Raw genomic sequence first — 27,356 nt, forward strand, 5'->3', positions numbered from 1 at the left:
AACTTTAATTTTTTAGTTAACTAACAAGTGACAAAAGTGAAAACAATGATCAGGAGAATGTTGTCATTAGTTCATCATTTGTAACCTTGCAAGTTATTCTCTCAACACCCACAACTACTATTGTTTCTCTGAGTTTTGGTCACCTTCAATCTTTTGTGAAGTAAATTCTGTGAAAGTGACATCGAAATGTAAGAAAGTGGTTGCTACAATGGAGAAATTAGAAATACAGTGGGTGATCGGTTAACGAACATAATCCGTTCCAAGACTTTGTTCGCTATCCGAATTGTTTGTTAACCGATTATCGATTTACCATAGGTTTTAATGGGAATTTAATTAATTCGTTCTGGAGACCGCCAAAAATAAAAAAATATATACTTTTATACTACGTTTATTTATACGTAATAATAAAAGTATATACATGCGCAGTCTTGCGTTTTTATTAGTCATGTTTTTTCCATTTGAAAGGGTTAAAGAATCTGTCTAATGTCGATTGCTTTTCTCTCTTCTTCAGGATTTTTCGTAAGTAATTAATAGGATTGCAATTGTAGAAATCCCCAAGCCTCAACCTGGTTTGGATGCCATTCTAAGACCGTTGTTCTGACATCTTCCCACTTCTTCAAAAGATCTTTAATAGCAAATATCGGCATTAATCCTCTTTTTCAGAAGAAAACATATCTTGCCGAGTTTCCTGGTGTTCTTCATTCAAGAGTTTTTGACGTTCTTTTGTCGTCAATCCGTTTCAGGTTCCATTATGAACTCTTCGATGTTCTTTATTTCTCAGATGTGACTTTTATTACGCCTTTAGCTGCTTGAGTCTTCTTGATTATACAGTATTTTTCTTAAATAAGATTGAACTACGGCCTACTGTAGACCTGTTTGCGCCATACTGCCCAGCAACATTACGCATCTTCTGCCCACTTTCTACCTTTGCTATTATACTCTCACCTTTTGAAAAGAAAAAAAAAAACAGACGCAAAACTTAACTTGTGCCTACCCGACAGTCTCGCAAATACATAAAAGAATTGTTTTGTCAGAAAAATAAAAGGCTGGAATTACAAGGGAGAATTTCAAAGTTCGGAGGAATACTATCCGATTGGTATATACCGGCTTGAGCGTCGATGTCGACGTCTCCCACACTCCGAAAAGTTTCGAATTGTTGCCTGAAGACAAGAGAAGACCAATCGGTATTCGTTATTTTACATCGCTTCTTCTTGTGTTCGTTCTGTGCAGTGTTCGTTATCCGATCATGTGTTCGTTGTCCGAACATAAAAATCTTTCGCGAAAGTGTTCGTTATCTGATCTGTTCGTTAACCGATCACCCAATGTATATAAACTATTATTTATGTCAATGAATTTTCCAGATTTTTGGTCATCCAAATCGGGCTCGGTCCTTTCTGAGCTGAATAAACTGCATATACCGGATAAACCTGGAGATTTGTGACATATCTTAGTGACGATAATCATTTTAAGTAATTTTAATAACCAAACATTTTAAATTATATGTAAATATTTCATAAGCTGCAATATGGTTGAATTTAAGGATAATAAATCTTATAATTATGTAAAACAGTTTAAAATGTTCATAGGTGACAATCCCAACACAATTAAAAATATATCTCTTTGTAGAAAAGGGCTGGCAGAATTATAATTTAATGAAAAATAAAATACATCTGGATATGAGTCCAATTTTGCTTGCCATGTCCAATCATGTTCATATCCAGATGTATTTTACTTTTTATTAAATTGTAATTCTGCTAGCCTTTTCTACAAAGAAATTAAATTAGGGTGTTTATTGACAATTTGTGTAAATAGTCAGTTAGACTCTATTCAGTCATTCTGTAACTAATTATTATTATTAGTGAGAACATTCCAGACAAATATGTATTAATGATGATCGTTAACATAAATTACAAAAACTTAGTCATATGGTTACTGTTGTTCTTTCTGGATCAAAATCATAAACACGCAAAATATAATCTGACTTGTTCAGAAAGGAAGAAATATAAATTACTTGTATTATGAAAACATAAATATTTTAGATAACTTTGAATGTGTCTAAAGTTATTAAGAAATGAAGTTACGTAGAAGTATTATTCTTACATATAATACAAAATAGTATATACTGTTGTAATTTTTTATGTAAAAGAAAAAATGTTTCCAAAAAAGTTGTACACATTGATTAAAAAGATTTTTATATCCATAAAGATTTTGTGAATCTTTGTTTTATAGTACAGTCTGTCTGAGGAGCCAGTGCTATAGCATTTATTACATTTCCCCCATAGTAAGTGAATCTAACTTACCCCTATTTAGAGGACACCATTGTTTATCTTTTTCTTGTGTTAAATGAGAATTTATTTTTGGAAACTGGGTCATTTTTTATAGGTTCTAAATAATCTAGTATCTTCGAGTGGCAAAAAGAAAAACTAGAGAGACTAGTTGGTTGTGCACAGACTTCGTATAATATCAAATATTCTTTTTGGTAATCTTTGTGTCCCGGTAAAATGGTTACACACACGAGTGTAAAAAAATTAAGACAAGCCGTGAGCATTATTAGTGTAGGAAGCATTATTCTATATTTTGATAAAGAAGCAGAGTATTAAAACAATCTTGCAAATTTTTTAATGAAAATAAGACTCATAAGTCTGTGGACCTTTTTGCAATTAGTTTATAATTTCCACATAAAAATTTTGCAAACAGTAAGCAATATGGTCTATTCTGACTTTATTAATATCATATATGATGTAAGTCAGAATATTTATTTGAAAGATTTAATCACATGGATTTATTCACTACTATTAGAATTTCTTCAGTGAAATTTGTGCATTTGTGTTCAGAATTCTTTATTACTATTACTTTTTATTCATGTTTTTCCAGATGAATTGATTAATTGCAGACAAAATATTTTTGGACTGGTGTATTTTTTAATTATTTGGACTCATTCTCATATATGGGGGATCAGTGTACTAATTGGGGCCAAGTAATCGTTTGCAAATATTAAAAATTTAACATTGAGTTGTTTTCAATTCATTCCAAGGTTTTCTGTATTGTTTTATTAAATAAATATACTGTATAATGGTTTATAGTGCTGCAAGTCTTTAAGTCAAAATAAAACAGTAATATAACTTGTGAGAGACACCATAGAAATGAGTAAAGGGTTCTTTTAGCATTATACGTGCTCAAAACATCCAGTTTGTGCAGGTGCCAACTACAGTTTACATTATCTCCCATTTCTCAAAACATTGAAACTTTTCACAAAATTTTGTTGCCTTTTTGATGTTTCTAAAACTGTACCATTTCTTAGAATTGAATTTCCCAACTAAATAAAATAATCTTAAGCTACATCATAACTCATCATATTACTACATTGATACATCATAACTGAAATCAAATTTTATTTTTATCACTAAACACTGGTGGTTTGGGACATGTGGAGTTTTCTGCTTTTTCTTTGCTTGTCTTACACCTAAATAGGACTGGCTTCCCATAGAGTCCTCCCGGGAGGAACTCCATTGGCAGATCAACCAAGCAATGAATCATCTTCCATCAATCTGAAACAGATAGTGTTTGGCAGTTTTATTCCATGCTCTTTGGTATTTACCTAATAGATACATGTGCAATGCATTGTTAGGATTACCTAACAAAATTCTAGATTTCTTTGTCCTCAGCATTGTTTGGTTATAGTTGGTTTATAAATTTTTTTCTTGTTCAATTGAATGAAGCTCTTACATAATAACATTGTTCTGTACAGAAAGCTCTTATCACATTAATCCAACCAGTGATATGATTAAGTGTAAAATTTATTAACTATAGATACTATTCCCAAAGTTTAAATAATTCATCTATAGTTAATTATAAAATTTATGTCAAGTTTTCAAAAAACATTTCTTTAAATTAATTTTTTTCTTTTGTAGCATTTCCTGTGTCCGGTATGGTAACAATACCAGTTTCAATGTATCAGACCGTCGTGACAAATATTTCTCAGCTTAGCGAAGCCCAGGCGCACGGAATGCAGGTGACCATGGCTCCCATCGTCACGGAAGGAGAATCTGGCACCAACGCCACAGAGGGAGTTGAAGTGTTGACGGTAGCGGCCACCTCGTCGTCGACGAGGACAAGCGAACAGAGCTAGGGAGAGACGAACCCGATTTGTATATAATATTGTGTAACTTCCCATCATTCTCGTGTACAGGTTTTCATCATATTATCTGCAGGTTATTCTCTCGGCCATCATCTGTCGTTATTTGAGAATGTATTGGTGTGCATTACAGGAAAAAAAATCAATGCACTAATTCCATTCAACTGTGGTTTCATGTTTATAATAGCATGCCAAGGATCATCACGTGTTTGCATGTTAGATGTTGTCCACAAGTTGATCGAAACAAATCGGCATTAAATTAGTAATAGATGTCCCAAAGATCTGAATTTTATTAGCATTACAGGCATGTTAAGTCGTACCATACTGTGCTTGTAAAGCTCCGAAAAATATTGGCCAAATGCTCAATGACAGTGTACAGTGATCTGTGTACAAACTTGTGATTTTTGTGAAATAGATAAATATTTTAAATCTCAACTTATCCTCTTAAAACAAACTAGAAATTTTAAACTAGTCAAGTATCCAAAAAAAATAAATAAATAAAGGACCTATTAAAATGCCACCCCATCCGATAAATTTGATTTCGAAAAGTTTTAAAAGTTTACATTCATCACGACATATTTTCATAGTGTACTGTTATTTATACATAAGAGAGGTGTTCCCGACTACAGTATTGTATTGTTAATTTATGGAAAGATCGTGATCGTTTCCTAAAAAATCAAAAACAAATTCTTTTTTTTTTATGTTTTAAAATAAAATTTCAAAACAGTTCTGGATGCAGGAGTTAATATTTGTGATTCTTGGATTAAATGAAAAAGCAGTGAATTTTTAAATTTTTATTGAAATAACTGATACTTTTTAACAATGGTTCATAAGCTTTTAAATTATATTACACTTCCAACAGTAGAAACTGAATATCTGCAACATTATATAATTTCAAACACATCAGATTTGTATACTTTTACAGAGTTTGTTTGCTTGCTATTTTACATCAAGCTTTTTGCATTTTGAAATGCTTTAGTGTTTCCTTAATTTAAATTATTCGTATCAGTTGTCAAGAAACAAACTGACGATAATAAAATTAAATAATAATAAAAGGATTTCTGAAAGATACTTCTAATCAAAAAAAAAATAAAAGGTTCCACAGAGATGTAGAATTAAAATAAAGTGTTAAACCAGAATATATAATATTTTTGCCTGTTTATATTTCAAACACACAATGTACTATTATACGATCCTTAAACGTATTTTTTTTTATCAGCAATCTGTTAGGGTGAATTTTGTAATATTTCACAGACACACAACACAAATTAATGAAACAAGATTTTGAAGTCTTTAATTTACACACTCAATTCGTAAAATTATAAAAAAAATTGTAAAATTTTCCATCTTGCACCAAGAGACGATCAAAGAAATACAATTCGTCGTCACTGGCAGTTCTACATTTAGACGTGATGCACAGCATGCGGGCCCTGTGAATTAAACTGTAATGACCATTTTTTTTATATATATATAATTATCGTCAGCACAGTTCAGGCACAATTTGCAAGCTAATTTTTCGGATGAATTTTGGAAATTTTTTTTTACACAGGAATGATTTTTGCTGGTCATAGAGTGAATAGTTGCCAATTTTAAAGAGAAGTGTTTTATCACACAAACTGGTGACAGAAACAGGAATGATGTGACTAGAAACATTTGTGACATCTTGAAAACGAGCTACATATAGATGAACCCCAAGAAACGAGACAAATAAAACAACAACAAAAAAAAAAGGCTTGTTTAATAGGTTAAGTTACTTGCAATGTACACCTTATCGAGGGACCGGGTAAAAAATTTTTTTGTCTTTTTACAAGAAAATTTAATTTGAGAAAAACTATGAATTATAATTTAGGTGTGTGATGAAAATTGTTTTTTTTTTTTTTTTTTATTTGATCAAATTTTATCCTAGGTCAGATGAATAAATCTTACAAGTTTACTGAAAACAATTTTCCGTACAAACATTTTATTTACAGAACATGGTGGGAATAAAGCAGTAGATTTCAGAAACAAGGGGTCCACAAAACCTAAAGCTAGCAGTCAGGTGACCAGGACAATTTACATCATTAATTGATGCTGCCTGAGTGTCTATGGCCAGCAAATGAACCATGACCCCATGACCTCCCAAAGAGTGTTCTTAACCTAAAAATCTTCAAGGATTCATTGCATATAAGCGTGTCCATTCTCGAGCTATAAAGTGCATCAAGAATTAGAACAAATTAATTACTACAATAAAGATTGCTCTTATCGTCATACGTTACCGGTTCTAATAGCTTCGGCTTCATTTATTTTCCACTGTTCTGCTACATCGTTTGCTAATGGATCGTCTGGATTGGGAGCACTCAGTAGTGCCTGAATAGAGAGCAATACTGTTCGGATTTGAAGTGCGGGACTCCATTTATCTGCAATTAGTAATGACTGGATTTAATTATTGTGGCATTTACGATGCTTACAAACGGATAAAAAGGGTTACCTTTCAAAATATCTAGACATATTCGACCTAGTTTATCAATATTAGGATGATATATTTTGGTCATAAAGCGAACTTTAGGAGCAGACATCGGATACTCTTCTGGCAGAAATAATTCCAATTTAAAAACACCACCCTCAAATGGAGACTGAAAATAATTGATAAACTCTGTTTCAAAGTAAGATTAATATAAAAAACTAAACTACAATAAATGTCCTTTCAGTTTAAATATTCAGAATTCTTAAACTTCATCATCAGATATTCTAATAGTGATGAAGTAAATAATACGATCAAATTACTAATCAAACCCTATTCATTATTGGGCCACATTTTGGCTAATAAAATATCTTTAGTCTGAATACATCATATTTATATAAGTCACTATCTTGTATTAAATTTAATAAGTACAGTTAAGTTAATCTATACTACTATATAAAGAGAATGTATTTTTCATTTGTTCCAACTAACTGCAAAAACTACTGAATTGTTACCAAATTTTAACAGTAGTATCTTTATGATCCCTGGAATGTTTATCACTAATCAAACCTACAGAATTTTTATTAAAATGTGATAAATGACAGGGGAATCTCATGGTTAGCAGAATTTCATGCATGCTCTTGCACCACTAGAGTTTAGTTTGAGAATCACCTGCTAGGTGGCAAAGCCTCACTTTTGCTCTTCCACAAGAGTTGCAGAGTTCAGACTATAGGTATGCTAGATGTTGAAGGGTATCCTGGAATCAAAAGAGATACAGCACTTGACAGAGTTTACACTATTCATCTTAATCAAGGTTTTCACCTGAAGATACATAATAAATCTAGGTTGACCTGTTATTCGGGGCTAGAGATTGATCACCCAAAAATAATGAACAATTAGTTCAAATTTTCAAAGTTCTATATGTATATAAGAGCGGGTGAAGCCATGATGGAGGATGCTAGTTTAGAATACTCTGGAAGGAAAAATGAACTGGAAATGGGACTCAAACTCTTAACTACTACTTACTAAGCACATTTGTATTGCCAATTATGCTACTTTAATACTACTTTTTATACTATTTAAAGAAATTCCTCTTTAAATTAGTATGTAAATAGATATCAATTAGAAGATATAACCATGCCAGATAAGCAATCTGACTCGATTCTTTGATTAGTAGTGCAATTTGGGCTCGGTTACCAATAAGACAGTCAAAATTACTTCAGAACAAATTTGATGATTTAGATATTTACAATATTAAAAAAATTCATTTGAATCGTAAAGATATTTGCAAATCCAATTTCAGATATAGTTTCACAGATTAAGATTTAAAATTTGTTAAACAGACAACAGATTAGAAAAAAGCCCCAAGTATAAAAAACACCAGATGACACATCACAACTAAATAAGCACATTTAAATAATTATAACCATCCACAAAATGAGTTTTTATCAATGAATTCAAAATTTCCAAATTCAAAATTCTATGATCCATTCAAATTCAACAACACAAATCTTATTACAAATTTGTGAAACGGAAACTTGACATCATAAACTTTCAAAGAATAACCTAAAATGGTAGTTTATTAATAGAAGAGAAAATTTTTTATATCATCATTTCTTAGAATAAATTAAACTTCTTGATTAGAATTAATTCTTCTTTAGTACAGATTAATACAATATGGACATCAAAATGAGTAAAAATGAGTTAGCCTGAGATGGAAGAGTCTACGTCAGATGAACGGGATGGAGGAAATGTGTGGCTATCCCCCTTTGGGAGTTGAGACATGGATTTGACTTCTGCACTTTTCTTTTTTACATATTTAAAACGTTTTATACTATTTTCATCATAAATAATTTTATCATCTTAATTCTAACATTATTCACACATTAATCAATTAATCACATCTCCTTTCATCCAGACATAGACCCTTCCAGCTCAGGCTGACTGGTGTCTACTCTCACTACACAGACAATAGTAGCAGATAACAAGATAAATTAGCACATCTGCTACCAATAAAGCTTTATTCAACTGTACTACAGAACTAATTTTTCTTCATCAGAAATTTAGTTTATTCTTGGAATTTAAATATAATTAAATTTTGAGTTAAGGGAAACTAATTTTTTTATCAAACTTGTTAAAAAATTAATTAATACAAATTTATGGATAAAATTTCCTTGAAATGTAATGCATCATCATCAGTTTTTTTTTAAAGATTTAAACTGATCCAAAATATTTATATCATTATCTTAGCATTTTTCTTTATTGTCTGAAAATATTCTTTGATTAATAAAGTATAAGTACATGTATAATAGAAAGTATTTTGATGTTAGCCAAAATTCATTTAAACAAGTAACTAAAAATATTAAAAGTTTACCTCTTGTGGTCCAGTGACAACAACATGGAAATACCTAGCATTATTTTCATCTGGAATGGCACTTATACCAGGTACTGGTTCAGCCATTAATCTTTGTGTTTCCTGGAAAAAAAAAAAAAACATACTATAAAATAACATTATATGCATTCCCCAGATCTTTAAAATAGTATAAATTTGCATTTCTGCAAACAGCAATAAAAAATCAAAATTTTTACATTTCCTAATTTTATCTCGTCTGAACATAAAACATTAAAAATTACAAATAAGAAAACAAAATATATTTTACATAAATTTCAATAACTAAAATTAGAATAAAATTATTAAACATTTATTAATTACCAATTGCAAAAGCAATATGAGTAATTACAGTTAAATGGAAGATATTTAATATCTCTGATCAAATAATTTCAATTTTAATCTTTTTATTTATATAAAGCTAAAAGAAATATGCCAAATCTCTGTATTTGTTCTCCTCCAATAAGTATAACAGTAAGGCCCTGTACACACTAGGCGTTTTTCAACGCGCGTTTTAAAGAACCAAGAGTTCTATGTAGCCGTACGCACTCAAACGCCAAGCGCACGTTTAACGCGTGTTTATAGATTTTTGTTAAAACGCGCGTTTTGCGGGCACTTTATGGGCGCTTTGAGATATATGTGCTGCCTTATAGCAACGATGGAGGAGCACACACAATCAATTACTTTCTCGTCCATTTCCAAACTGAGCCAGTGCTAAACGCCGAACTAACGCTCGTCGAACGCCGAGCTAACGCGCATTAGCTCGGCGTTTAACGCGCATTGAAAAACGCCTAGTGTGTACAGGGCCTAACAGTTACTCAATGAAACTCAAATTACAGACTGAATTATTGACCAAACAATTCAATTTTCTTAACATTTTCAAGATCAAATATTGTATGAAACTTAAATTTCTTCTGTTAATTACATGTTAGACAAGTGTGCAGGAGTGAATATATGTAGATTATCATGTTCTCTCAATTCTGATGTGTACCTGATTTTTGAAACATTGAAACTTGAAAAAAGTTAGCTTGCAAATATAATGTCTGCCCTATATCAAAATCACAGCTGCAAAAAGTTAATCCATGTAAACAGTAATAAATGCATTTTATTTTCATGTTTACAGTGTTTTACAATGTCCACATTTTTAAACATATTCATTTATGGGTACCCTGCCACCAGGTGTGTGTTGTCAGCTAACACTATTGAAAAACGGGGAAACAACAGTCATCCCTCCTTTGAATGTAGAGAGATTTATGACAATTAATTGATAATTTTTTATTCTAATTTGTCTCTCTTAATTATTTTTAATTGGTATTGCTAAAAATTTAGAAGGGGATCCCTAGAATCAGAAAAATAGCAAAATTCTTTTACAACATTGCTTGATAAACATAAACAATCCTGGTGTCACATTCACACACACATCTTTGAGATATGGGTGCAAAAGGCATCTTGTCTGACAGCTAACAATTGTCTGATGAATTCAAAGAAAAAAAAAAGAGATGTAAAACACATATATAGTTTAAAATACAATAAAATTTCTAACTTATTTTTTAAAGAGAATATATCATTATTAGCTAAAAACTTAAAATAAATTGATTAAAATTATAACGATAATGTTCATAATAATTCATGTATATATATATATATATTCATATATTCATGAATTATTATGAACAACCAAAATTTGGTTGTTCATAATAATTATAATAATAATATAACAACAACCAAAATTTGGGGAAAATGGTGGGCCTCACACATTTTATAGGTGAAAAAGAATTACATAATGATTTGCATTTATGACTTTACACATATTACTGTCATAGCAGTGCATGTGTAGTTGTGATGTATACACTGCTATTGTAGTAGTGCCAATGGACTTACAGTGGTACCTCAGGATACGAACGCCCCAGCATACGAAATTTTCAGGATACGACATGAAATTCGAACATATTTTTGCTCCACAATACGAACAAAAACTCACCATACGACGTTACATTAGTTCGCATTTTTCATTTGTTTTCCTTACTACAGTTATTTTTTAAATGTATTACTTGGCTTTAATTTGAGTATGTTTCTCGCGTTAAAACGAATTATTTGGTTTTACATGTAATCGTATGGGAAAAGTTGATTCACCTTACGACATTTTCATGATACGATCTCAGTTTCCTGAGATCGTATCATGAAAACGTAATTTCGTATCCTGAGGTACCACTGTATATTTACTATCAATGTAGCATTTTGCTACAGCCACATTCATAGTGAGCACGTTGCCACATTAGATTATGAAAGTTAAAATAGTGCTGTAACTTTGTGAAAGTGTCTTGTAATATCTTTAAATAACTGTATTTAAATCATGATCAATACACAAAACAGTTCCATATGTATCAATAACTTATTTTGCAGATAGTGATTGCAATTCAACTATCATCTGCACAGTAGTAGTTTTTGTAGGAAAATTACTCAAAACGTTCAAAAATAAATAAATAACTTTCAACAATGATTTTTAGCCAATTTATGGCAACTAATTAAGTATCTAATCCTATAACATCTATTGCATTTGAATATATCGTATTTGTCATTGTTCAACATTTCTGAACTGAGCAAAGTTGTAGAGGAAATGATATATATATCATTTCCTCTACAACTTTGCTCAGTTCAGAAATGGTCTGATGAGCAGCATTCAAAACATAAATACAGCATACAAAGGTTAATGTGCAACTGACAATAATATATTCCAAAACAGATCAGAAATACATAACATATTTCTATACAAATAAGAGCATGCCTTTATATGTAATAAATCACTTATTTTTGTTTCTGAAACATCTCCTGCTTTGCTTGTAAGAGTCTACCTTGCATACAAAAACATTCCTTTGTGTATTTCAGCTTATTGTGGCTTATAAGAGCACTGCACTTCTCTGTCAATGTAAATTACCTGTAAAGGTACCGATACAACATCTGTTCAGTGACCTTTCTGTGGTAACCAATGTTAAAAACAGAAACCAGTACTATAAAATTCTTTTTAAAAATGACAAGCTCTTTTAGGTATAAGGGTGGATCAATAAATAACTGGCCATGCTGTTGTTTTTGGCTGGTTATTTATTGATCCACCCTTATACCTTATAGACTATATTGCCGATTTTTCCTCATCTATAAGAGCTCTTATAAGTATAGAAGTACAATATTAACAACATATATAGATGAAAATATATGTACATAAAAATCTATGAAACTTATATATGTTTCCTTTAACATTTCAATTCAGTTTTTGGAGTTTTTTAGAAGTCCTAACTTATAATATCATTTATAATACAGAAATCAAACATTTTTATCATTTTTACTTTATAAATGTGTTCTTATTTCTTCTTTAATTTCTTTAAATCAATTATTAAGATATCTTATCATAATCTATCACTTCTCTTCCAATTTATTTATCATCATCACTCTAGTTATACTATAATAAACTATAATATAAACTACATATGTTATAGTTTATTATATTTAACCAAAACCTTCATTCTTGTCAAAACAAATTTAAACTTTATTTGTTCTTTATCCAAGTATAGCATGAAATATCTAATAAAAAATATAATTGGCTTTCTAGAAATCTAATTAAATATTTTCAGAGAATTATATTCATTTTTAGAACTTATAAATTATAATTATTTTATGAGATTATATACCTGAAACACCATCAAATCTGCAACTATTAATTTTGCAATATTTAAATAACGAACTCACAGATAATCAGAAAAAACCATAATTATTTAAAATAAATGTGAAAAGATATATAATGTTTCATTTAAACACAAAATAAAAAAATTATTTTTTCATGTTTTACAATAAAGTAATAATAGTTTTAAATGATTTATCACCCAATTAAAATTCACATTTCATAAACAATTACTATGATATTTTTACTAGACTATAGTGAATTTTTTTTACTTTAAATTTATCTAATATTTACAATTTCTAATTATACTTTTACTACAGTCAGTTTATATAATAGATAACATATCAATATGGTTTAAAAACAATTTTACTAGTATCGGTCTAGAATCTGCCTACCTAAGCCATCCATAAAGTGCTTTTTAATTAATTCAAAAATATTAAAAATCTGTACTTAACACAATTTAAAATGTATTTGCATCGACAAACATTTGTGTAAATCATTTTCATTTGTTAATTTTAAAATTAAAATATAATTCATATGCTAATGATTTTTTCTGATGAATTTATAAATTGCTACTGACACATTTTTCAATTTTTTTCCATAAAAATTCTTTTGAACAAATAATTTAAATAGTTTCTATAAATATTTGTATTTAAAAAAAAAATTTAACAATAAGTAAAAAAATATTTAAAAGTAGTGACATTCTTTTTACGCAGCTGTTATTTTTCATTTCCAGCCTTTACAGAACTATTTATAATCAATATTTTCTTAGCTTATATTCACCTAACTGAAGTTTCAGTAATTATATATTTTACTAGATTTTAAGTCGTGGCAAAATGCCAGATAACTTCTTTTTTTACCTAGACAATTTTTACTATTCAAATTTCTTCTACAAACAATTGTATCATGATTATTTTATACTTATTCATACAAGCTACATGCATGTAAATTTCAATATTTCACATCAAACAGTACTTTAATTTTACAAATATTCAACCTACATTAACAAGATTTAAATTTTAATAATTCTTACTTATTTTATACATCAAATACTATTAAAATTTTATACAATAAGTTTTTTCTTTTATAATCTATGTACAAGAAGATTAATCTCTTTCATATGAACATATAAAAACATTTTTACAAGAAAATATGTTGCATTAAAATAATATTTTAATAAATCCAAATTTTTAAAAATAAAAATTACATTTTAACAGGAATTTTATTTGCATATTTGTCTACTTGATACACACATTTTACTGGTGTATACAGTAAAATCTCACTCATGTGGTTGCCTTCAGGTATACAATTTCTAACCACATAAGTGAGATGGTCACCTTGGTGGGGTTGTAAGAAAATTGATATACAGAACTGTAATTTGAGTACTGTACTGAATTCTGCTAAAAGTTTAACACAGATTATAAAAGTAATCAAAAATATAATAAAATTTACACTCAGACTCTTTTTAATGTATGGCACTCACAACTTTTATTTCTTTTAATGGGTTTATGTCACCCTTTAACTTCACCAGTTAAATTAATTAATTGTTTTTAAATATTTTAATAATGGTTAAAATAAGATTAAAATTTAATTTTCAGTATGATTTTTAAGATAGAGCAAACTAAAATTTTATTTTCAAAGCTTGCTCATTAAAATTAACTTTACTGCATTTTTCTCTAAATATCTTATATAAATGTTTAGTCATAATAATTTAAATTCAGAAATAAAGGCTCCATTATCAAAACAAACAACAAAGTAGACTGAATTATGGATGTCATTAGTTATAATTTAGTCATTTTATTTAGTTTTTGATAAGTTATCAATTTAAATTTCATACGCTAAAACTTTATCTTAACCATTATCAAAATTTATCATAATTACAATCAATGGCATTAAACTAAATTTATTTCTTTAATTTCATTAAATAAACTTGCTCATACAGAAAGTGATTATTATGATTTGGAATGATGCATTCTATAGAATGGAAAATCTGAATTAGAGAAGTTACCAGTTTTTATTTCAGATCAACTGCAATTTAAAAAAAGCCAGCAGTAAGTTGTATAACTTTCTCAGCAAAGTAATTTATTATATAATCAAATTAATATTCAATATTAAATATTAAAATTGTAACATCATCTGTTATGATATTTAAAAACACGTTATGTATTATACTATTAGTTATTATAAAGTGAGTTTTTTTTTTGCAGTCCAAAAGTGTAAAAATCTTGAAAGGTCATGTTTTTAACTGGTCACCATACTTTCTCTCTGTTATATAAATAAGATTTAAAACCTGAAGATAAAACAGAATCTTTTGAAACTGATGACTTCTCTAATTCAGTTTTTCCATTATGTAAAATCCAACATTTCAAATTGTAATAACTTTGTGTATGAGCAAGTTTATATAATAAAATCAAAAAATAAAATTATTTACTTTAATGTCATTGATTATAATCATGGTAAGTCATAATAATGGTTTAGATAAAGTTTCAGGGTATAAAATTTAAATTGATAAAAACGAAATAAAACAGCAAAATTAAAACTAATGACAGAAGAAAGAATATTTTAAAAATTTATTTTAAGAAAATAAAAAAAAACTATGAACTACAAAAACAACCACTCATACCTTTAAATGCAGTGCAAATTTTGCTTTTCCTAACATTTTCAGTCATTTTAAATGCCCTTCCTTGGGATAAAAACTGACTGTAATTTAAAAATAAGATTGAAAACTGTCTGCTGGAACAATTGCATTGCAAAATTTTAATGCTTTAGAATCCCAATCATTTAACTGCAGGTGTCAGATTTCTATATAAACTTTATATAATAATGTTTACTATTCTATAAACTGTTTCTAATTTTTACAATACACAACTGTTTTGCTATATATATTTTTCTATTTTAATCTAAATAAATTATAAGAAATGACTTTAAAGTTTATTTTATTAATAATTAAATGTCTCAAATATATAATTATTATTTATATAAATAAAAAATAAAAGTTCTAATATTAATTTATGAAAAAAATAGAACCAAAAAAAAAAANTATTCACACATTAATCAATTAATCACATCTCCTTTCATCCAGACATAGACCCTTCCAGCTCAGGCTGACTGGTGTCTACTCTCACTACACAGACAATAGTAGCAGATAACAAGATAAATTAGCACATCTGCTACCAATAAAGCTTTATTCAACTGTACTACAGAACTAATTTTTCTTCATCAGAAATTTAGTTTATTCTTGGAATTTAAATATAATTTAAATAAGTTAATAGACATTCTTTTCTACAAATCATCATCAAAAATCAGAATTTATATAACATATTTGAAAGTTGCATTGAGCGACTAAATCATTATTGTCTTTTAGATTCTGAGACATGCATTATTTGACTTTAAAAATCAATATCTGCTGTAAAATCTAACATGCCAAAATAAGAATGTTTGACATTTATCTAGTTTTGGTTATATAATTTTATAAAGCTTCAAGCTATACGTAATATTTTAATTTATTTTTTTATATTTGATTACAAATATATAAATGAAATTATAATTTGTAGTCAGGTTAGATATTTATGAATTCATTTATGTTTATTATCATATTATTCAATGCTTTTATAATCAAAAATAAATTCCTATAGCAACCTGAATCAATAAATTGATTGTAAAACTAGTCAGTAAAATACAAATCTTTTAATGCCAACCTTCAAATAGAATATAAATCAGAATTTAAAAGTAAAATTACATCTACAATAATGTATACAATGAATACAAAATATCATTCAAATAGTTTATTAAAATTAAACAATAAAATAGTTAATAAGCAGTTTCAATTCAATGTATTTACTGTCAAATTTACTCCAAGAAATTCCTCTGCCTATTTTAACTAAAGATGGTATTCAATAACCTCTGTAGAGAAAATTCTGGATCAAATCTTCAGTTTAAACTTCTTATGCAAGAGATTTAAATATAAGGTAGCAATTAGTCTTAAAAACTTAGAGATTTAAATATAAGGTGCAATTAGTCTTAAAAATTTTTATACAGCAGTGAGTTCTACTGAAAGAAGCTATTAAGTATATATTTATTACTGAATTTAAATATTGGTAAATTGTAAAATTTAATTTAATAAACAGTGCAAAAATTACAAAAATGATAAACTATTAGTTATAATCATAATCATATTTTACTTTGTTCTTCACTAAAAACAGAATAAATAATGATTTATAAAAAAATAAATTGTGTCACATATATGTGTCTTAATAGGTAGAAATGATTTTGAGAATTAACATTAAGAATCAATTAAAATATACCAATAATAATTATTTACCTATATAAAGATAATTATGAATAGAAATTATTATAGACAAATAGTAAATTCTGAGCATATGAAATTTTCAGAACTGAATTATTTTACATATATTATTTTTTATATTATATGTAAATTTCAGTATGTTTTCAAGTTAACAGACTCTAGTGTAATGTTACAATGTAATATATTCTCTCTTACAGCATTAAAACCAATATTTCATTCAAAAAATTGCAAATACTTTTCATAGTTTACAACTATCCACTTTAGGCTGACTCAATTTGAGTCTAATCAAATCAATCTGAAGAGGATAGTCTTAAACTATCAAAAGTACTTGCAATTTTTGAATTAAATGTTGGTGTTAATATTAGGAAAATTAATTGTGTAAAGCACAATTAATTTTCCTAGTTTACAGACTACTTGAAATCAAAGAAAATTGCAAAAATGCTATATAATGTACAGAAATCAACATTTATTAATGGATAAAATGTTTTTGAGGACTTTCTCGTCTCATCAGATCCTTCATGCATCCGAACTGAGCAAGAATAATGAAAAGATTCATTTGAATGATTAAATGAAATTCAACTCCTGTATGTTATGTAGTGTTTTCATACTTTTCTTTGTTTCAATATATTTCTATTGCAGTACATACAAAATTCATATTGAGTGATTTTATACATGTAATTTAACAGATACTCCAGAAAATTCTATTGAAATTTTCATTCCTATTAAAACTTACATAATTATATTCCCTATATTTTCTTCTTTCTTTTTTTTGACTTTTCATATAAATGATTTATTCTTATTTATTGTTTTTTATATTAAAATAAATTAATAAAATTCCACTTGCAATGTTAAACAGTCAACATTTTTAATACAAGCAACATACAAAAGCACCCCCATCTAAACTAACTAAACTGTATCAAGAACTTAGAACGAAAAAATATTCTTGAATATACCAGATTTTAATTTTGAAATGTTTAAACTTATTATACGGTTGTGTTGTATCTTATGCAACAAACTATTGGGCAAACTAATTAAATGATATAAATAATTCAAAAGGTCTTTATAGTTCTTAAACAAATAAAAATGTAGGCCATAAATTATTTTAATGCATATAGACAAGCAGTTAACACATAATTGAGGTTAAAGAGATTGGCTAATAGTAAGCAAATTGAGAATACTAACTATTTCATGTAGGAAATTTACAGAATTATCTAATATCTTTAGGAGCTCATCAAGTTTACCACATTAATAAAAATATGGGTCAAGAGTTTTAAGATTTAGTAATGAGAAAAAATACAAGAGATCTTGTGTATTTTTATTTTTTATTTTTTGTTTATATTTATAGCCTAGTGACCATATATATTTATTTTATGCACCTTTGTCCTTTTTGGTTGATTACCCCCTTTGATATTTGTGGAAGTTACTAGGATTAACATGGTTGAAGTAATAGTCAAGTGTGTGAGTTGCTTTTATCAGAATGGAAGAAGCAGCAAAGAATATCAGATAGAAAATGTATATTGAAGAAAACAGAAGAATCATAATGAGTAATTCACAGACAAATTGACAGTTATCCTTAATGCAACATCAAGTAAGTAAGTCATAAAAATGTATATCGAAATGTGATACAAGTAAGTCCATTGTGTTAAACTGGCCATCTTTTGTATTCAAATTTATGTTGGTATCAATTAAAGACCTGTCAATTGTTTTAGTTACTTGTTTTATTTATGAAGTTCACATCACTATTACTATTATTTTGAGCTATCCTAGAAACCTCTTTTCAATGCAGCTGTTTGCTTGTTTTGAAACTAATCACCTGTTCATAATTATACAGCATAATTTTAGTATTAAGGATATCATAGTTTTACTTGAAAGCCTTTAAATTTCTGAATGCAGGAAATGTAAGAAATTGAAATTGAATGTAGGAAATTTTTGGTAAACATATAAAATATTTGAATTCTCTACATATTATACTTTATATTTTTAATAATAAAAATTATAAATATGAAAAACTAGCTATGAATAAAAACATATCACAATAAATTTGTGAATAATAATATGGGCAAATATTTGTATAACCATTAAAAAACCAAATTTTAATAACTAAGCCACTAAAAAAACCTAATATCCAGAAGAGAAGTTCAGAGGTGCTAACATTTTCGTCCATGTTGAACAGGCATCATCAGGCAAACTAATCCCCCAACTGCTGAATATTTAATTGATATATTGTTATAAAATTGAATCAATTAAATATGATTCAATTTTATAACATTGTAATATTTCAACACTTGCAATTTCACTAACAGTTTAATTATTAGCAATTTAACAATAGTATATTACTGTATCAGTTTGTTTCTATGTTATATTCTATGAAGTTCTATCTTTTCTACTCTTCAGAGTATAGTTTTTATTATAAAAATCTATTCTATTACAAGTAATTTTGTTTGCTGATATGTCATTCAATATTATTAATCTGAATGTGTTTATATCCAGTAAGACAAATGTTAGCTCTACAGTATGTAGCAAATACACTAGATACACATCAATGTCAACTTTTTAGACATCACTTAGAATTTTATTACAATGAGCTTTTTACTATTTACATATAGTTGTAAAAATGTCATCTAAATTTCATTTATGCACTTCTAATTGGTCCCAAGTCCAGAGAAAAGAAAGGGTTGAACAAAGATCTAACAATCACTTTCTGTGAAAAAGGTTTAGTAAACTTCTCATAAAGTGCAGATGATGTAAATAAATGAGATAGTAAGGTCCTTCAAGAACTATAGTACAATGAAATAAACAAGAAAAGAGCTGTAAATATTAAAAAATAAATGAAAAACTGGCAATATTCAAATCCTATAGGCAGAAACTATTTAATCTAGTGAAAGTTACAATAATTATAAAGAATTTTCATATTTACAATATTTCTATTTACATATTAACAATTTTTGACTTGAATTGTATCATCATATATTTTTTCTGTGAAAAATATTGCATACAGAAAATATTCCAATTTGACAATCTATAATATCATCATCAAATACATATCTCATAGGAAAATATCTGATAATTATTTTGTTGCATATAAAAGAGTAATATAATGGTAATATATACTCTTTAAAAGCAATCCCAAAGCAATAAAGAAATACAAGTTACACATTCAATTTCCATATAAGATCTCATATTTCAAGACACGTTAATAAGAATTTTCCTATCCTCATGATCATTAAGTATTGAATTATATTTTTCATGCAGAATTAAGCTAACGATTTGCTGTTTGAAACTATTTATCAAGCACTTATCTTTACCATTTTGCTTTGATATTCCTGAGATATATATTTATTGACATATCAAATTAAATAAATATAGCTATCAGATTAAAATTTAATTTTGCAATCTATAAAGCAAAGAATAATAGTAACAAAAAATTATTGAGTTCATAATGGATTTAAACTTCAGTAAATCATAACAGTATAAAAGAGTTCAGAAAAATGAATCAAGGCAAATCCAAGATTGAAAAAAGAAGCTTTAAAATTGAAATAGTAATTAGGTAGGGTTCCTTTGTAATGCATAAGTTACTGCAAAGAAAAATTATATTGATGGATGTTTATTAAGATGTAATCAAACAAAGATTTATAAATAAAAAATGCTTATCAGTGGTATAGTAACAAAATTGGGAATGTGTGGTTAAAAGTATATTAAAAAGTGTAAGCATAGTCAAAGCCTAAGTTAATTTTCTGAAAATATATGCAGTTATTATTGATTTAATAAATAAAATAATATTGATAACTTAAATTAATTGATACCTATATATGGGATCACATTAACCATATTTTCACTGCATCTCTGCTTCTTATGTTTATAAGACAAGATACTGTTATAGTTTGTTATGCTTCTACTATAATGATAATGAAACATTGATGTTTATCATAATTCTTTGAATTCAACTTCAATTTATAATGAGCATAAAAAGTGATCTCAAACAATTTTGATAAAAACTGTTCAAGATAAAATAACAGAACTATTACTGTTATGCATTTGTTCAAATTTTATCATAAACATTTTAAATCTGAAGACACATTCATATATAGGTTATTTATTATTTTTACATGGTATGTATAGATCTTGATAAAATAAAGTTATAAATAAATGACCAGAAATATTTTCTGGCAAAGAATGTTTAGCAAAAAGATTGTACTATAGTCAAACCAGTATATTACATTGCATCTAAATAATAATAATAAAATTATTCTAAATATATAAAAAAGAATTATTTGTACATATAGTTATATTTCTATAAAAGTGTTTGGAATTTTATAAGGTAATAAATGTATTCACTACTTTTACTTTTTGATAATGTCAATGATGCTGTCACACAATCTTGTTATTTTTGATAACATTACATATTAAAAAATTGTAATGAACTATAGAGACTAGTTCAAATCAGAAAAAGTGTTTTCAGATTATCTTTACTGCAATTCCTATAAATTTCAACCTTTATATATCATTTTGTTTCCAGGAAATGCACACATACATTAAAATTATAACTTTTCTATCTTTGATCTAAAGTAGGAGTCACCAAATTGTTTTGACTGTTGATCTTTATTGGCACTTTCTTTTTTGTTAATACTACAGTATTAATAATAATAATAACAGTAAATAAACATAGTGAACCAGTATTAATTCACAAACCTTTCTCATACAAAAAATCTACTTAGTGAGCATATTTACAGCATTCTAAACTGTTATATAAATAACCCATTTGATTAATAACTTTATAATGAACCACTTTCAACTGATTCCAAAAACAGCCTTTTTGAACCTTGGGAGTTGATACCATTTTGGAGACCCTGATCTAAAATGTACTCAAATTCAAAAAGTTTAATTTATCTTTCTGAAATAAATAATTATCAAATTTAAACTTTGTCAGATAATTATTAGATAGTTTTAATAATATAATTTAAATTAATAAACAATATTTTAGGTAAGTTTTTTTCCTATATAAAATTTGTATAAGAACTATTAAATCAATATCAAAAATAGCTAAATAATTTGATGGTATTAATTTCAATGTATAATTTTTCAATTAACTATTTTACATAATTTACATCAGCATGCATAAAATTTATTATAAACTTATTATTATAAAATATTACAAAATGACAAACTAATAAAACTTATCAGATGATACTTTCCATATCAAATGATAAAAATATTTCAAAATTTACAAATAATACATTCTACCATTATACTGCATCTTTTTGCAATGGTGTGCAATTAAAAAATTATTTTTCTTTATTTCTCATAAATTTACTTCTTAATATTGTTTATTAATTCTAAAAAAATTTTATTTCTCTTATTACTTATATAAGATTCAATTCTTCAAGATCAAAACATCATCAATGCTTTGTGTTATAATGTTTTTAATAAGTCCATTGGCATCAGCTTGCAGTTTATTTTCTTCTAAGAATTTATATGAAGATCAAAGTACAAACAAAATCACTGATTGGAATAACAATGACAATAAAAAATGTTTTTCCACTTTAACATGATTTATTTCCCACTATATTATATGTATTAAAAAGTTCAATCTAGAATCAATATTTACTTTATAATCTTCAAAGTATATTTTGTATAATAAATATTTTTTTCAATAGATTTTTCTTTAAAACTTCTAAATATCTATTTTCATTTTATTTTAAAATCTTTTTAAAGCTGATATTTAATAAAACATATATGTCATGAATTCTCACTCTGAATTATTATTATTAAATCCAAATAATGATTAATGGACAATTGTAAATCTGATTTACAGTAAAATTCATTTGCAATTAAGTAAAACACAGAAGCAAAATGTCATCTATAAAATCAATTATATAAATTACTGTAGAGTAAAACAGCAAGCGAAATATAAAGACAGTCATGCCTTTATTGTGTAGTCTATAAGTTATTTGTGAAAGTTAAAGAAAAGTTAGAATAAAAACAGTAAAAAATGCTCTATTGATGATAATTTATATATGTGAAATAAAATTTAACAGATTTACTTTATTTCATGTTATGATAAAATGAACTATACTAGTACAAATACCAACTCTAAAACCATCTAATGCAGTAAAACTTTATTCAAATGTTTTCAATCATCTTGAATGATAGAATCATCTTTCTAGAATATACTGTATTTGAATTACTGTTCTGTAATTCTAGAAAAACTGTTTAGTTCATTATTGTAGAATGTAATTTTTCTCAATGATGATCATTTAAGACAATTGAAAACATTTGAGTAAAGAATGTTTTACTGCATTAGATAATTTAAGTTGGTATATGATAAAATTTTTTCTAGTTTTGAAAAAATTCACTAGTCCATAATAAATATAAAATTTGTAGAAATTATCATTTTATTCTGTTAAAATATCAGAGCTCATATCAGCCACACATATAATGTTAAAGTACCAAATTTAATTGTTAATATCTCCAACACTAATGAATCAATTTGAAAGAAATTTAAAATATTCAGTGTTTGTAATGAGAACTATGGAAGTCTTCAATTTTGAAAAAATTCATTGGATTGTTCTGGACTTACACAATACCAAATTCAGCATTTTTTCCACTAGATTTATGTGAGAGATTTTAGTGACACCAAGCTACCAGAAAATCTAGAGTCTACATATGCTTAATAGCTCTCGAGAGAGATGATCACCTCTTTTGTGGTCCTTTTGAAGGTTCTATTAAAAATATTAAGTACTTATAATATTATAGCCCATTTTTTAAATATTAAGATTTCATTGCAATTACTTTCAATCCATTAATTAATACTTCCACTGTGATTTCACTCCCTTATAAAACTCTTTACCTGATCTGCACCAGATTTTTCATACTTATTCTGACACTGAGAAAAATCTGCAGGCTATCACATGACCCATCAGATTTATATTAATCTGATGGGTTACCATGAAAACTATTCACTTACAAAGTTATTGATGACTGAAAAATCCTTGCAAACTCATTAAAAAACTGGTGAAACCAGGTTGAAAAGGTAGAGCTCAGCAAAAATATCTAAACGAAGGAAACTTTTGGCATAAGAATAGTGTAAGCAGATTTGACAGTAAGACTCAACATGTGAATAAAGTGCACATTACATAAACCAGAACTGCAAGAAGTTTTGGATGAAGCATCATCATGATGATAAATCAGAAAAATAAACATCGTCACAGAAAAAGACTTCGCGCTTTACTTTGTGCATTAAAGTCGTTGAACCTACATTAATTTGGCCAAACGTTAACATCTTCGAGCAGTATCAGCGAAGAAAGTTTTAGGTACAAAGTAAAGCTGGAAGCCTTTTTCTGTGACAATGTTTATCTTTCCGATTTATCTTCATAACAACATTGCATCATCCAAAACTTCCTGTAGAGATGCTTTATTCACACATTGAGTCTTACTGTCAAACCTGCTTAAACTATTCTTATGCCACAACTTTCAAAAGTTTCCTTCATTTAGATATTTTTGCCAAGCTTACTTTTACGACCTGGTTTCACCAGCTTTTTATGGGATTTTACAATAATTTGTACCAGTAATAAAAAGCTCATTTATATTTCTTGTGTATGCGTGTGTACATATAAAATGCTAAAATACCACTGCCAATTTTTCAGTTTTTTAAACGAACATATCAGCTTGCCAAGTTTTAGAAATTAAAATTAATAATTAATGACCCATGAAAAATTATATTTCAGATCAATTTTACGCTAAAAATGTATTGTGGCAAATAAATCCGTTTCATAACAGGCATTTAAAATTACCGGATTCGGTAATTAAATTTTGCATTTTTAATTATATCAAAACAATTCTTTTGTCAGAAAAATAACTGAAGAATGTAAACCTTTACGCTTACATTCTTCAATTATTTTTGTCCAGTTTTAATTGTTCGTGTAATTTTTACACAAACAACTAAAATTCTAAATTTATATGCAAGTGTTTTAAAGCAAGTATTAAAAATTTATTTTATAACTAATTGGAAACTGTTAAAGTACACTTAAATTACATTTAATTAATGGAGTTTTCTCTAATTTGATTTGTACTAAATTAAGTTAGAGGTTAAAACGTGTGTAATATTCGGAATATGTGATTTTTCCTTTGGGTCGATGAATAAAAGCTCGGGATTATGACGCTTTGTTAAGAGTGTAGAATCTGTAGTCGGATCTCGTTTAATTTATAGTACGAAATGAGATTCTGGAGAGCAAACGAGACCGAATGACTATTATAATTTTTCCTATCGTACACGGTTATTTCCTGTTGGTTACGAATTAGGCTTAAATCATGCGGCATACACCTATCATTAACTGTGTTTTTAAAAAAATTACCGTATTATCGCGTGTAAATTTACGTTAAAGTCGTTTGCCATCTTACTTTGATAATTCTCCTCGGTAATCCGGTCATTCTGTTGCAAACTGACGTAATTCCGAGCCAACAAAGAAGACCAACGCTGATCAACAACGTTAATGGCCGACGACCAATCAAAGGTATATCGCCTCCTCGCGGGTATTTTAGATTTTTAATGTAAAATTATTTTTATCATAATATATTAAACTAGTTCAAATATTTTATTTATTCGAAAGAAATTTTGTAAAAAAATATATATACATAATTTTAAATCGTTCTTGAAATGATTAGTAGATGTAAATCAAACCGGCCATTGTTTATCCGATTCTTCTTCGTGAATGTCAGATTTATAAGCTTCCTCTTCCGTTTCTTCGAAGTAGGGATGTTCTTCGGTAGACTCTACAAGTTCAGTATTTTTCGTACTTTCCATTTTCAACTCCGACACTTGCGTATCGTGTTCATCTGATGATGTTACACTTATCTCGGGTGTCACTATTCCGTTTTCTGGTGTCACATGTCCTTCGGGTGTTACCTTTTTTTCTGATAGGACGTATTCCTTACGTGGCACAAATTCTTCTTCTAGTGTTTCTTGATTTTTCTTCGTTGATGATACCTCGGACGTTAAATATACATCTTCTAAAGCATTGTATTCCTCAGATACCTTACGTGTCATCAGTTCTTTGTGTGAGGTTTCTTGATCTTTCGGCATTGATGGTTCCTCAGATATTAGATATACGTCTTCTATGATTTCATATTCCTCGGATGGTACCTTATCATCTGATGGCAAAAACTGCTCTTCTGATGATTTTTCTTGCCATTTGCTTGTATCATATATTTGTGAGAATTGTTTTTCTTCGTCCATTTTGACATCTTCATCTTCGACTGATTTGCCTGCTTCATCAAAATTAAATGTTACTGTTTCTTTAACTAAACTTCGTTTTTCACTCTCGTTCATTTCAGTATTTTTTAGTAATAATTCTTCCTCTCTTTCTTTATCATTTGCGTCGTATATTTCTAGTTTCGAAAATTCTTCTGTATCATTGACATATTGAAGAAGTGGAGTAAACAAATTCTTCCAAGTATAATGAGTAAAAAAACCGGAAGGATCAAAATATGACCAGATCAATAGGAAATATTTTATATAATTGTAATATGGTACGTATAAAAGTAAAAATTTTATACGAGATCCTTCTTCCAAAAATACGAAAAGAGAGAAAACTATCCAATATGTTAATATCTTTCTATGATCGGTGCCGACAGAGGTGTAACTGGCCTTTCTTACTTGATTTAGTGTTTGAAAGGCGGTATATGTGACGACGAAACATAAACCCAATATCTGTTGAGAGATTCCATTTACACACCAGATAATTAAAAATAACAGAAACGCTGTAAACCAAGCCACTCGAGAGATTTGGGTTTGATTTTCTGCAATTTGGAATAAAAAAAAGATACTATTTCCCAAAACATAATCTACAAAACGATAATACCAGGACATTTTCATGAAAGCTGTTATGTTTTTCTTCAAATTCAATTTTGTTAGCAATAAAGTTATTGTTTATTAAGTATTATTGTTAGATTGTTTTAAATTAGTTAAAATTTGGGTAATTAAACAATTCTTAAAATAACAATATCTATTATTTTTGTAAATCATTGTTTTCTATTATACGGCCGGATATCCGAGCGTTTTCTATCGCTATGGGGATTCGATTCCGGTCGGAATCGAATCCGGAAGAGCAACCCCAGGAATTTTTTTGTGAAGGTCTGTCCCGAATTTGTCGGTCTTTATTCCTCACCTTTATGGACCATAACTGGCTTGATAAAATGTCTGCTTAGAGCCCACGGGGCAGAAAGAGTCAGAGAAAAAAGAAATCATTGTTTTCTTGTCTTCTATTTTACATTTTTTCAATAAATGCAAATTATTAAAGAAGTGAATATTCTATCTCTTGCTTAGCATCAATATCCTAAAATCTTGAAACGTTTATCTGGAATTTCGAAAATGCTCTGCATAAGTTATTGTATTTAATACGTACGGCAGTTCCTTAC

General features: G+C 27.8%; 2 protein-coding genes across 5 annotated transcripts in view; one reads left to right on the plus strand and one right to left on the minus strand.

Annotated features, from left to right (window-relative positions):
• LOC111633979 (DNA-binding protein P3A2-like) overlaps window positions 1-4,869 on the plus strand; it is a 39,754-nt gene extending 34,885 nt beyond the window's left edge. For all 4 annotated transcript variants that reach the window (XM_023378646.1, XM_023378644.1, XM_023378648.1 and 1 more), the window contains one exon: window positions 3,912-4,869. In XM_023378646.1, coding sequence (XP_023234414.1) covers window positions 3,912-4,129 — 218 coding nt within the window. In that variant the 3' untranslated portion in view covers window positions 4,130-4,869. The remainder of the gene's footprint in view (window positions 1-3,911) is intronic.
• Window positions 4,870-5,852: 983 nt separating this feature from the next.
• On the minus strand, window positions 5,853-25,447 carry LOC111633981 (ubiquitin-conjugating enzyme E2 N). Its single transcript, XM_023378650.1, has 5 exons — window positions 25,341-25,447; window positions 8,950-9,051; window positions 6,603-6,747; window positions 6,391-6,531; window positions 5,853-6,319 (listed from the first exon to the last, which is right to left on the minus strand). The coding sequence occupies exons 1-5, from the start codon at window positions 25,368-25,370 to the stop codon at window positions 6,282-6,284; spliced, it is 456 nt and encodes a 151-aa protein (XP_023234418.1). The 5' UTR covers window positions 25,371-25,447; the 3' UTR covers window positions 5,853-6,281.
• Window positions 25,448-27,356: the final 1,909 nt, after the last annotated feature.

This window comes from Centruroides sculpturatus, unplaced genomic scaffold, assembly GCF_000671375.1.
Source record: "Centruroides sculpturatus isolate CEXI.00-Female unplaced genomic scaffold, Cexi_2.0 scaffold833, whole genome shotgun sequence".
Classification (NCBI taxonomy): domain Eukaryota; kingdom Metazoa; phylum Arthropoda; class Arachnida; order Scorpiones; family Buthidae; genus Centruroides; species Centruroides sculpturatus.